General features: G+C 35.5%; 1 protein-coding gene across 1 annotated transcript; it reads right to left on the reverse strand.

Moving 5' to 3' along the window:
* Positions 1–7,391: 7,391 nt before the first annotated feature.
* On the reverse strand, positions 7,392–10,412 carry RGS21 (regulator of G protein signaling 21; the record flags this gene model as incomplete). The annotated part of the gene is made up of 4 exons (XM_080349072.1): positions 7,392–7,595; positions 8,549–8,715; positions 9,542–9,618; positions 10,408–10,412. 4 exons carry the CDS (start codon positions 10,410–10,412, stop codon positions 7,392–7,394), a joined length of 453 nt encoding a protein of 150 aa, XP_080205198.1.
* Positions 10,413–14,186: the final 3,774 nt, after the last annotated feature.

The raw sequence follows: 14,186 nt of genomic DNA on the forward strand, positions 1-14,186 counted from the left end.
CACATGGTTCACATCTCCTTGACTGAGACACTGTATTTATGCTCGTCTCTTTAATGTTTCTTCATAAACCAAACATCTGTTGCCCTCATTTCCTAGTCACTGAATTCCTGACAGTTCACTAAATTGCTCAAATAAATGATGTGCCTCCAGTTTCAAAATGCCAATGTATGAAAATTTTGGAGAGGAACATTTCTCTGTCCTGTGAATACTAATACTATTTTGAAAAAGAAATGAGCCCTATATAGTTCCAGACTGTAATGGTCAAGATGTGTATTGAATTGGAAGGCTATGTTTGGACCTGTACATCCAGATCCATATGTACTGCTTTCAGTCCTTGAACCAAAGCTTAGGGGAGTGGGGTGTCCTTAATGCAAAGCCAGGTCCTTGGAATTTTACTTCTGTATTCCCCACTGTAGCCACAGCCTATGGGGCATTGTATAAATATTATCTATTGGTTCAGATCTTTGAAAGGTGTTTTTGATAACACGTAGCACATATATCTGGGTAAACGAGCTCTTATACCAAGGTGCACAATGTCTTTCAACACTGTTACTACGTACCGCCTGTCCAGTGGGCTGCATTTTATGCTGTCTTCCCTTAAATATCTTAGATTAACATTTATGAAGCTGAATGTCATGACCTTTTTTTATTGTTGTTATTCTGCTGCCTTTGTACAGTTTCTCTGCAATTACACTGTACTACCTCCCTTCTTTAATGCCTGCAGATTACATTTGCATATGAATTTCCCTCACTTTTATATAATTGAAGAATGTAATGGAGATCTGTAATGGGCTGTAATTCCTTCTGTCATTTCTTTTTTTTTTCAAATGAACTACCAACAAAAAAATCAATTCGTGGGATAATTTTAAATATATAATTAACATAAAAATGAATAATAAGACTAATATTGAAATTTATTACAAAAATAAGATGTAAGATACAATTTTGTTTAAAAATAAATCCAGTTAATTTAGTGACCTACACTGCAAGGCTTCTGTAAGCATTTCGGTAAGCAACAACCCATAGGAAATGCCTGATAGACCTCAATTACCAATGCATAAAAAACCTCTTTTCACAGGGGACAGTATAGAATGAATTCGTTCCTATTTATATCCATTCTAAAAGGAAATAACCTAACCAAACAAAAGACCTTCTTTGTTTACAAAATGAATTTTATGTCACTCCAACAGGCAAAATGATTGCATTTAGATCAAAATCCAGTCAATTTGTTCTGGAAATGAAATTCAAATAAATCTGAAACTATGCATATTGTGTAGTGGCTGATGGTGCTTAAAGAAAAGTGTGATAGCACAGTACAAATTGAAAATGGGGTTGAAGCAGGATAATTCCCGTCATAGTGAGGAGCTTGGGTAAGAGACCAAGGAGACAGAATGCAGAACTTAGAAAAATATTAGCAGTACAAGCAGTAGTGTCCTAGTATTAGTCCATGGTATTTTATCTGATAGCTCCCAGTTTATGTAGTGTCATTTCCCAATGTCAAGGGCATTTCAGAGGTTTTTTTGATGTCGGCCCATTCAGCCTGAATTTGCCTATGCATCCTATGCATGTAATGTTTTAAATAACAAACTAGTTCAACCTTTCAAAGGAGTTTCTCCTGTTAATGCGAAGAATGAGCTTTCTTGAGTTTGCAATATTTATACTTTCCAATATTTATCTTTTATTTGTTTAGAAGAAAATGTTCCTTGAGCCCTGGATGATGGGTATTTGCTGCAGTTAGTGGCAGAAATATCTGTAACTAGACCAGAAGAACTACTAATAAAATTGGTCTGGTGTGGTAGTAGTTTAAAGACTAGAGACTCTGTAGCCTGTAGTTAACATATTAAAGTTATTCTATATTTCAGAGGGAGAAAAAGGTAATACACTTTTAATAAGAGGGGTTTTTGCCACTAAAATTTGGTGAAGAATTGAAAGGTGGATACAGTGCAACTCACCAAAGACACTTCAACCCAGGGGTGATGGAGCGGTGGGGGAGACTGAGCTGGGTAATGGCTCTGTATCCTGCCTTGCTGCACTCCCCGTGCTCTGCAGGCAAGCAGATGGTTTTTATCCAAAATACTAAAGCATATATCTTCATGGTTTCTTTTCTTCCTGCCATCTTCTTTCTGCTAAAACACAATATATAAAAACCAGCATAGTACATTTGAAATGATTCAAGAAATATAACTTATTTAAGGATTTTTCCCCTTTCTTTTTGGGTTTATGAGCTTTTAGGTTATAACCACTTTATTAGGAAAAAAAAAAAAAATCCCTAAGGTTTCTACTGCATACATGCTTTTGTTTGCCCTTCCTAGGACTGTTATGCTCATAGAACTAAAAATAACATACATGCAAACCTAAGTGGAAACAGATATGGATTAAGAGACAAATCCAGCTCTTCTTATGTTATATGCAAACCACCAAACCTATGCAATATAGAAAAAAAAAAATAGAAGGTAATATATCATTTAGGACAGACAAATGCTAACATGACAGCTAGAAACCATAGCAACAATATAAAAAAAAAAAAAAAGGCACGGAATAATTTGCTCTGGTATAGTCTCATTTTCCTCACTAAAGATCAAAGTATCCCAGGTCTCCTCTGAATTGTGTAGGAATACATTGAATCTAATTTCCAAGGCCTAATATTATAGAAGTTGAAAAGCTTGGAAAAAATAGAAAATAAACTTTTCTGGAAGGTGTTTTCTAAAATGTACAGCTTAAGAATGTTTAGAAGTTTTAGCGGTAATTTTAGTTTCATTTATCAGTTCTTCAAAATTGTTTCTGTTACTAAATGAGTATTTCAAATTAAGTTTTTTCAAAATTGCAGTATCAAATGGAATGAAGGTGGAAGTGCATGAAGATCTGGTTTTCATTATTCTATTTCATTTTTCCTTAGCAAACATGGGCTGCTTCTTGGTCTATGCAAGACCTTTAACCAATGTTGACAAACGAGACAATGCCTCTTTTCATGTTGTTTTTGTTTGTTTGTGGTTCCCCCCTCTTCCTCCTTTGTTTTTCAGTGTACTGGAAGGTAGAAAGTATGCTTCATTTTTCAGATCTACAATGTGCTTTGGAGTTCCACCAGCAATACAAAGTGCAGTTGTCATTCAGACAACTCTGTAATCAGAGGTGAATATTAGACTTACATATTTGGATACACGAGCAAAACTGTTATTCAGTGTGGGTTAATGGGTGCACAGCTCTTCTCAAGCTATGTAGGTTCTTAGCGTGATGGCAGGCACTGCTTGAGGGATTCTGTGTCCTGAACTTTTTGGTTTGGATCAAGATCATAAAAAAAAGACTAGGAGGTTCTTATGCAAAGTCTGTGATTGTGTGTCTGTTCAAGTGCATTTTGGTATTAGAGAGTTAGAGAATTTTCTGACAAAATGGAAAATACAGAGTCTTTGCGTCCAACACTTACAGAAGCATGCTGAATTTAACAAACTTTTGATAAAACATGGGTAAGAGCCTTGCAAAGTCCTGTCTGCCACTGGAAATATAACTGGCTGCCTATAATTTGGGATCCTGTGCTTCAAAACAATTCTGATATCACACCTGTGTTGAGAACTAATTATGTATTTATAATATTTATGTATATGCTTTTTTAATATTTATATCTACATGCATACAAAATGTATACATATATTATATATTTATTTATTATTTTGCCTTTAACTTTAATTCTGGTACAGTCCTGGCATAATGTGAGCATGATGGCTCTGATGGGGTCTGTCCATCTAGATGCTGTTGGAGCTTTAGGATTGGCACTGCATGCAGGAATTTCATTTGGGTTTTTTGTTTGTTTTTTTTAGAAATATGATGTCCGCTTCGCATTTATTTCTGCCATTTCCATTGAGTGGGATTATTTTTGTAAATCTGCTTTTTCTGTGTGCTGAAAGAGACTGAGTACTTAAAGGAAAAAAAAAAATCTTCTCTGAATTGAGATTTTTGCCTGGCTTGGGTTTGTAAACAGAGAGGGGAAAAAAACCCTAAATTGCCACTTTTTATTTTGCAGTGAAAGCAAGTGTGGGGCTTGGAGAGCAGACATGGTTTCTAATGCTGCCTTTTATGAGTGCCTTCTAATTAGCTACAACACTATTTTCTTCCCCTTTCTATTTATGGGCTAGCAAAAAAAAAAACCAAACCCTAAACAAACAAGAAAAACAAACAAACAAAAAAACCCACCACAAACTAACAACAAAACAAAACCCAAAACAAAACAAAAAACCCAAACCAGAAACAACAAAACCCCCCTAAAATTTCCATTGTATCTTCTGTAAGATAGTTATTGAACTTGTAATATTCAGTATTAACAACACTGTAGTTTTCTTTTCCAGTTGTAACCCAGAGCTTTAATTAGGACAAATAATTCTGAGAATGTGTTAGGGCTTGAGGTTCCAGAAGAACAGGTGATGTACAAATTTATAAGGGTAGTTGTGACCTTTCTCCACAAAATTTATATCCATTTTTTTTCGAAATTTAGGGGCTTTGACAATGAAGATCTTACTCTGATATTAAATGACTTTGCTCTGAAGCCTGAACATAGCTTCTGCTTTCCTGCAGTGTCTGTGTGCCCCCAGATATTAAAGGCCATAAATATGCTACATTTTGATGGAAGATGAAAGTAACTTCTCAGTTTCATAACTGCTATCCAACAGGTTTGGGCCAAGCTCATGCTGGCCGTCCTCGGTAAAACTTTGAGATTTTGGCAAAGTTCAGTCTAAATCTTCTAAATCCCTCTTCAGTGCCTGGCCTTTTCCTGTATCGAATTATCAGAGCTCAGATGCCTGGCTGTGACCTTTTTTTGGTGCTGTAGAAGTATGAGGCATAAAGTTTAGACCTAGAAAATGAAGAGAAATAACGAAAACTGGCTTCCATCTTTCACATCTGTGTGTTTTTAAATACTTCCTGAAATAGATCTTTAATAGTAAGCTATATTATAGAAGCTTTCAGAAATTTGATTGTAAAACTCCAAAATATTTCAACATGCTGTAGATTCTTTTCTTTAATTTCATATGATATAGCCAGATAGCTTTTTGAGGGTTTTAAAAATTAATTGTGAATGTGCCTCCAATTATTTTTGGATATATATGAATCATAGTGATTACTTATCTAAACCTTGTGAAGTTTCATCTCATATTTAAGCATCTGAAACAGATTAAAAATGTTGAAAGGCTTGATCAAGAACAAACGTTTAACTTTATTAGTTAATTAAAATGAGCATACTTTTAATTAGTGCGTTATGGAAGGATTAGTAATGTTACTTCACACTTCAGTCTGTGATAACCCCTAAAAGTGCAACTACTGTACATTTCCCTTACAGCATTCTAAATGAATTGAAAATGTGTTAAAACCAATCATGGTGCTTTATTATGTAATTATTGAAATGAATGTCAACTGCTAAAATGTTAGGAATTATCTACTCTTGACAATAATGATGCTGTTGATCATAGAGAATCAGCCAGCCATCATATGGGCATGATGCTTCCTGCTTTTGTTTTGCTGTAGTTACTAGAATAATAGTATGCGTTATTTTAATCAAGTTTGACTGTTTTATATACATTTTTAACTTCTCCATATGCTGTGTTTTCAACCAGGAGTTGTAGATCACTGGCAGCCACCTCTCTTGTGACTTTCTAGCTCTCTTTGTGATGGGGTGAAGTCAGAAGTGTGCCAGTTTTAAAGGAGCACAGAGAGTTGTGAGATTTCACAATTGCACATCTATTTTCAGGGTTCTTTTTTATCCTTGGGTCCCAAACAACTGGTAGAGCAGAACTTCTTGGTTTTCTACTTGCCCTATTAAGAAAGGTGACATGATCCCGCTTCTTCCTACACATGGGAATTTTCTTTTCTGAAAATGAGAATTTGATTTGTAAGAAAGGAAAATGAGTGGCTACATTTTTGAGTGATATAATTTCAGCAACTCTGATTGCTTAGTTTACCGTGACTTTAACCAGCAGAAATCCCCTGGTGCAGATAGGACATCGCGGCTGTGCTGCAGGAGGAAGTTGCAATTTTCCACTGAAACATCATTGCAAAATGAATGGCAGCTGTGGGGCTGCAAAACAAACCCACATCCTCCTTGTAGCTCAGCCTCAGCCAATGTGTTCATTTCTCTGTTAACCATTAGTGCTGGGTAAGAGAGAAAAGAAAAGGAAATGCAGATGTCAAGAAGAAAAACTGGGTGATAGAATAGCTGACGAGTATCAAAGAATAGATATTTTACACCCTACCTACCTACATATAAGCTGTGGCAGGACATTAACCTAACTACATAACCGAAGGCAGGGTATTTGGGCTTTCTGTTATTTTTTTCTCTTCCATGGTAAAGATTCTTCCTGCTCCATTTGGTGTGAAATATTTTTTCTTCAGTAGTATGCCACAGTTTCCTTCTTTGCCTAAATATATACAGTAAATCCTCTAATAGCAATGAATAAGTGTGTGTATTTGGAGACACCTGAAGACTGCAGTAGAGTCCTGTCGTATCTTGCTTGTTTGAAAAATAACACCATGACTGAAACCTGAATTACATGCTTCCTTGCCTAAAACTGCTTCTCTGATGCCTACTTTTCCACTTATCTATATTTAATTGAAAAATGTTAATAATTTTTGATATTACTCCTTCATGAGCGCATGGGGACAGTATCACTGATACATTTGGAAAAGCAAGGAAAATGAATTATTAATTGAAAATGTATAAAGGAAGATTTACTCATTTTTTTCCAAAATGCCTACACAATTAATAAATGATACTTTTAAATAAAAATTTAAATGAAATAAACACAAAGAAAATTGAAGATAGTTATATTGAAGAGAGTTATATTATGAAAAATTATTTTGCTCTGAATGCCAGGAACATTTGTTAGGAAGCAGCTGCCTATTTATTAAATATTATCATAATATGTTATCTACTGTATTTCTGCTTCTCTTGTTTTGAATTGGTATAAAACATGCTTAAAAGAGAATTTTAATTTTTATTACAAACAAGATGATGAATTAATGAGTAAATGTATTCAAGTTCCCTGAAAGAAATTTGGTTTTGAGGCCATACCTCTAAAGAAAAAACAACAGCAAACCATAAAACCACAACATTCTGCTTAAAAACGTGAAAACAGTTTGACAAATAAAGCATGCACTGGAAAAATTATCAATGTCCAACTACTTTGCTAAAAAGGTAGCTCAAATGTCTTAGCATGTTTCATCCTGTTTCTTGAATATTTATCTACCAACTTTATTAGAAATTATCAAGTGCATATTATACTTAAAAACAAGCTGGCAAAGGTAATTCTTAGATCTGTTTTGTGCAATCACTTTAATATTATTTGTACTGAGTTTTGCAATATGAGACATTTACAACTTAAAAATCCCTCAAGTCTGTGACATTTGTTTTCTTACAAAAATGGGAGCCATCTCTTCTGTTTTCCATTCTGTTGCTTCTTTACTAGTTCCTTGTACTCTTCTGACCTTAAAAACCTGGGAAAAGAGTCCTTTGCCATCAGACTATAGATTAACCTCTGAGCGTCATCAAAGCAGCTGAGGGTGGGCTCAGACATATTCTGAGTGATGTGGTTTTTGGTGTGGAAGTCAATATTAATCTGTAAGAAGAAGGGAGGCATAAAATTAATGTCTGATTGTTTGGAAAGCTGAGGTCTGCTTGTGTACAGGACACAATCAGCATCTGAATTTCTTTCCAAATACCCTGGCTGATGCAAATAAGAATGAAAGTTCTCTCATCATTTTCTGGCATACTGAATTTTAATATTTTTTTTGCTCTTAAAAAGACGGCATTGCTGAAAAAACTAACAAAACCAACCAACCAAACAACAACAATAAAAAACTTGCTTCTGATTGTCTTTTTGCCCAAGCAAATCCCATGAAGGTACCAATTACCAAAGAGTAAATTAGAGATGAAAATACTTGGCATTGTTTTAGGTTTTGGCCCTATCTATTTTGTAAGGATTTTTTTTGTTTTAATAAAGTTGATTTCAATCATATGTAAGACATGGGGACATTCAAAGTACTCTCACTGTCAAGGGCAAAACCATCAGCGTAAAAGTCATTAATTAGCCATTTGTTTCTTCACAGTAAGCATTTAAAAAATATTTATAAAATTGAATGCTGCAATGGAAATTTTTGCAAGTTTAGTTTGCATTTTGATATTCATGGCAAAAGAACAAATACAGCCATTAGCATTCCAATATACTGTTAACTCATATATGGAGGAAATGGTGCTTATTGCATTATGAAAATGGTTAAGGAAAACAAATTATATTGGACATCTATTCTCTTCAAAATTTCAGAAGGTGAGATAAACCCATGACCTATATGAAGAATGTACTTAGAGTACTGTATTTAACCATAAGATGTGTTTGCTTCCCTCACAGAGTTCCATGCAGTGTTTTCCACCTGGTAAATAATTGACATGAAAATGGAAGCACAGACACATTGAATTGCACTTTTTGTCATTTCAGGAAATTTGGGTCTGAATTTTCCCATTGATTCCCATTCTCAGTGAGTACCCAAAGTATACATAAAACCACCTGTTTACCTCCTTCGGAGCATCAGCTTGTATAAAGTCAGAATAAATCTTTTGGGCTTTTAAGGCAATCTTAGTGGGGCACTTGGTTTTCTTGAAGTCCTCACAGGCCAGCCAGAACTCCACGTTCTCCTCGCTGAACTCTGACTTCAAAAATGTCCTAAAAGCTTCCACGCCATCTGGGGAAAAATGCATGAGATCATGGGTGGAGGCAAACTTGAAAAAACAATGCATACTATGTGTATGTGTATGTATATATGCAGAATACGCAGTGTAATTATTAAGACTTAAGTGGAGAGAAGGACTCTTTGTTACTACTTTGTTCAACTTTTGTTCACTTTTAAGAGAAAAACAAACAAAACCAAAGAAAGGCTTGTTTGGAAGAATTGATTTTAAAATTAATCCATATCACAAGCTGTTAGAAAAGACAACTGACAGCACCCAAATTTAGTTGTGTCAATCAAACTCCGTGCAGAAGCAGCACAGAGACACCACAGGGTCCTGGCTGCAGAGTTCCAGCAGGAAAATGGTGCAAGGAAATTTTTAACAGTTCCATGTGGTTTAGGGCTTAACGTCAGTAGGAATGCGATCTCTTAGAGGAGTGACTTTGGGTGGTTTAGAAATAATCACTATCTATATTTCTTTGTAACAGGAATACCTAAGAAAAGCTTTGTGGTTGTTTTTATTTAAAAAAATATAGGAAAAACAGAACTATTGCACAGAGAGTTTAACAACCATTATCTTAATAAAATTAAACTCTTTCAGAGCACTTCTGCCTTCTTAAATGTTCCTGAAGCGTTGGCCAGAAGCTCTATTGTGTTTGCAGCTAGAAGAACTGTTGCTTTCGAGCACAGCAGCTCGCTCCCATGCCTTTAGCAGCAGTGCTGCTCTGGTTTTAAGCATGCGTGAGTTGGATCGCAAAGCGGTGTGAAAACCTAACAGCAGTGTTTGTGAACTGGGTCAACACATGTTCTTTAAAAATGTATTTTTTTGTGTAATTCTTACCTTTATTAGCTAGTACTGTATCCACAGACATGGACCAGGCCATTGTTTCCTCAGCATCTGACCTGTGGAAACAACATCTGTCCTTGAAAATAACATAGTGACCTCTGAGCTGTGCACTCTATGGTAGCTACTCTAGTATTTGGCTGTCTCCTTGAGGAGCAGGTGAGTAATTCATACTACCCCATGCACCAGATAACAGAAAGTCAACAAAAAGTATGGTGCTTCTTTTTTTATTATTATTTATTTTTTTAAAAAAAAACTTTTTTGAGTGTAGAGAACAACATAGACTCATAAAGTACAACATTATTTGACGTTGACAACTTGATTATTCATCTAGGGGACAGCAGCAGTGCTTGCAATTCATTGAACTATAACAGAAGCATAGGAAGGATATTAATGTCCTAGAGTATGTATTGAATTTCTTTTCAAGAATAAGGAGCATAATTCTTCAACAAATCTCAGTTTAGTGGTTTGTAACTGAAATTTTATTGAAATAGGGTTTTTTTTCAGAAAATTTTGGAAAAAAATATCAAATCTTACGAATTTCCTCATCCAAAATTTTTTGAGCTAGAGATTTCAAATGTTAATAATTTCCTTCTGTGAACTCTATGGACAGGTCGTAAAATATGAAGGATTTTGTTGAGCTCATACTCTATTACGTACCCAGAACTGACTCAGTACAAGATTTTATCTTATGTTAAATTTTAGTAAAATTAATGCATATTACTTTTTTAAACATAAAAGCGTAGATGGAATGAAGAATGTTTTAGTAGCATTTTGCATTGTGAAAGATCTCAAAAGAAAACAGTTTAAAGTGCAGAGCAGAGCAATTGATTTTTTAATTTTTTTTTTCTTCCCCCACCCACCCCATTTTGGATACAGGTTTTTTAAAAGGAGATAAAGAGACATGTAAGCTCTAGAATACCTGCAAGAATACCTGGAGAGGTAAGCAATAATTAAGTAGATTTTTATCTCATGTTGTTTTTGTTGAAACTGCCACATTTTATACAAATAGTAGAGATGTATTAACCGCGCAATGAGAGGGGAAACAAACTTTCTAATCCTCTGGTTATGTATCTTGTACAGGTTATGGTAGGCAGGGGGGAGTTGAAACTGAGTTTAAATTCTATGTGAATATAGTAGTCACTTGACATCTTGGCAGCTCTGGAATAATTTCTGTGCATCTTCTCTCTCATTTGGTGCAAAATCAAAACAAATTCCAGGATGTCTGATGGAAAGAGAAATCTTATTTTCTGACCAGACCCTGTTCCCATTTAAAAAGCCTCACAGTGTAATTTTGGTGGAGGTTAGTCGTTCTGCACGGAAAGGTTTTTCTCAGTCGGCCTCTCTGGTTTCAGTCACGCAAACTCAGGGGTGTAATTCCTTTCTCCCTCGTGCGTTAGGGGAGAACATTAGTTCATCCTAACTAAACGTGGAGCAGGTTGTCCTTGGCTCAGCACGGCATCATGAGCCGTGGATGCTGCTGACAACACTGGGGGATGGGAAATTGGAGTGAGGGGAAAAAGAGGATGGAAAAGGCTCTGCTGAAGCACAGCGCCTGCCCGCAAGGGCTGCTCTGCCTGCAGGCTGTGGGTACTAGAGCATCTGTTTATTCTGGAGGCTGATCAGGTGCCCATCCATCACGAGAGTGTTTCAAAGGGACCTTTCATGTGAAGTTCGCTGCATTTTTGTCTCTCTGATCAATAGGTTCCTGAAATCTCACCTATGGAAAGATCATTGTGCTGACTATTGACTTTCTGCCACTGTATATACTAACTTAAAAAATAGGTATTCTAGGAGCTCAAAGGCTCTGGATTATGATAAATGGACCAAACAGTTCTGTATAAAATATTACAGGGTTTTGTGTTTGTGTGGTTTTTTGGTTAGTTGGTTTTTAATTTAGAAAAAAAACACCCTAGACTTCTGTTAATATATATATATTTATATTTATATTTATATTTATATTTATATTTATATTTATATTTATATTTATGTGTGTGTGTGTATATATATATATATTCTTTAGGGGACTGACAGACAGAGCCTGACTGACAAAGCCTGCTCTGAAATATACAGGTTAGTATGAGAGTTGTATTCCACTTTTTTGTCAGCATCACCAGTAATGGCATTTTCCAATTGTAAATTTATAAAAAAATTAGATGATAGTGTGACCATATTAGGTAACTGTAGCTACTGTTACAATAGATTGTGGCATTGTCATCTTTAACAAGCAAGGGACTTTTTTTGTAGCTGTCAGTTTGTATGTATCCGGACTGCACAAAATTACGTTTAAACAAAAATTTAAAAATGTTGTGTATCTGTACGTATACATGCACACATACATAAAGGGAACTGGACTGCAAATATGTTCAGTCTGTATTGAAAACACAAATGAAAACTAAATGTAGCATTATGTAGTACTTTGTGAGATGTGTGCTGATGAAATTAATCAGCAGAGAATTTGTTTTAGTAACTGTAATAAATTTTTATCAAACATATAACAAATGTTCAGGTTGCTAATTGAGTATTTACTAGCTTTCTTATCAAACAGAAAAAAAGCTAAGTGAAAGACCAGGATAAAATAGACAGCATAAGACTCATTCTGCTTCTCTTCCTCACAGATAATATTATTTGACTTAATACTTACTGATCACTCAGAGAATGATCTCACTATTTATATTTCATTCGATGTACCATCTTCTACTTGTATTACTCTGCCCTGAAAACATTTTCATGTAATTTTGTCTTCTGATTTTGATAATCACATCATTCTTTTCTTTCTTTGTCTGTTGCCTGCTGTCCCTGAACAAGCTGGCCCAGTGACAGGCTCCTTGCCTCTCTCCAAATCTCACCCTGCTCAGCTTCCAGCCTCTCAATGTCTCCACTTGACATAAACTTCCAGTGATTCAGCAACTGGGATCCAGCTGTCCCAAGCTGCAGAATAAGGGATTTTTGTCTTCTCAGTCGAAATATTTTGCACCAAGTAGTGCAGCCTCAAGAATTTAGGTCCCAATTGATTTTTCCTATATGATCACACACAAAGCTGCCTTCTGCCTGAGGACACAGTCTTTCTTATTTTAGATAAGTCAGTGTTCTAAGATGAGAAACAAAAAGCCAAGCACCACATGCCACCTCTTGACCTAAGCAATGTTAGGGGGTTGTTCCTCATCCTCAGCTTTTGTGGATCTGTAAAATAAGTTTCAAGCCAAACTGTTTGATGAACTTCACAAGAAAAAAAAACAAAAAAACAAAAAACCTGAATCTGGTCAATAGGGCTCCAGAAAGTTGAAATCGGATAGGAACAGGTATAGAGGTAGGTTACTAGGATAAAAATAAGAGACTTCAGTTTGTTTGTAAAATGAAAGTAAAGAGGAGCTATGATTTCTCTCTGAATACAGAAGGGTAACCAGAGGGAAAAAAAAGCTTCTTTTAGCTTAAGGATCATATTGGTAAAAGAAAAAATGTGTATAAACATCCAGTGAATAAATTTAGGCTGGAAATCAAAAGGAAGCTTCTGAAAAAATGTTTTGTCTCCCAGTAGAATTTTTGTCCTCTCTACTCCTCTGTACTCCAAAGATAGAGCTTTGTATATTTGTGAATTAGATTATTATAAATGGTTCCCTTTGATAATAGCAAACTAGAAATGATGAACCAATATACCTCTTTCAGTCCTACATAGTACTAAAAAAAGATTTCTGGCAGCAAAATATGAATCCTTTCTGCAATTTCTTACCTTTGCATCCACTGGCTTCTGAAAGTCATAATAGGAGAGAAATATGAATTATCATCCTAATTGTCTGCAGTGCTTCTTATTTCCCTTTATCAGTTATTTTTCTCTTATTTCCACAGAATGCATATGGCAGACTGTGTAACATTGTGCCAGACACGACCAAAAACTTTCCATGCATTGCTGCTAGTTAAACTTCAGCATCTTACAGGTGGAGAAAAAGCCTTCAGTACCTGCATTTACGTTAAATACTTGGCAACTGATTCAGTGCCAGGTTTGAGCCTTGGTAAAAGAGGATAAACATAGTACAAAATCCAAATAATATTGATTTGGAGAGTTTCTGGCCTGGCAGAATGTTAATAGCTACAACTTGAATTTTCTAACACTGAGACTGTCTCTTTGTTACTCTACTTCTGAAATAGCACTTTTTTCCAGTGTTCTGGTTTCTGATTTTCTGGTCTTACCCTTCTTAGGTAGCAAACAGCAGGTTCTTTAAAGCTGTACATGCAATTTATGTGTCTTGGTATTTTTAGGAAGGGGCTTGACTTTTATGTACCCTAAGTTCTCACTGAGAAGTGGCCAAGCTTTAGAAGCAGTTCAAAATAGGTGTTGAATTTTCAGCCAAATAACAAAATTCCAGATAAAGGCCTGATGCAAATTTCGTCCAGCTTTCTTAGTGCAATGCCAGTAAAATCAGTCCAGTTATGAGAACCGAGATGACAAGTTAAGCAACAAATCATTCTTTGATTCCATTTATTTCTCAATGTTTAACCTGTTTCTAATCCTGATGATTCTACTGTTCACCCACCTTAGAACTGTGATTGCAAATTGACTAGTTTTATGATTTTGAAAAGGTAATACAGTTTTTGTTATAGAATAGTCCCATTAACTCCTGTGAGACTATTTATGAGAGGAAGG

This window comes from Nesoenas mayeri (genome assembly GCF_963082525.1).
Source record: "Nesoenas mayeri genome assembly, chromosome: 8".
Taxonomy (NCBI): Eukaryota; Metazoa; Chordata; class Aves; order Columbiformes; family Columbidae; genus Nesoenas; species Nesoenas mayeri.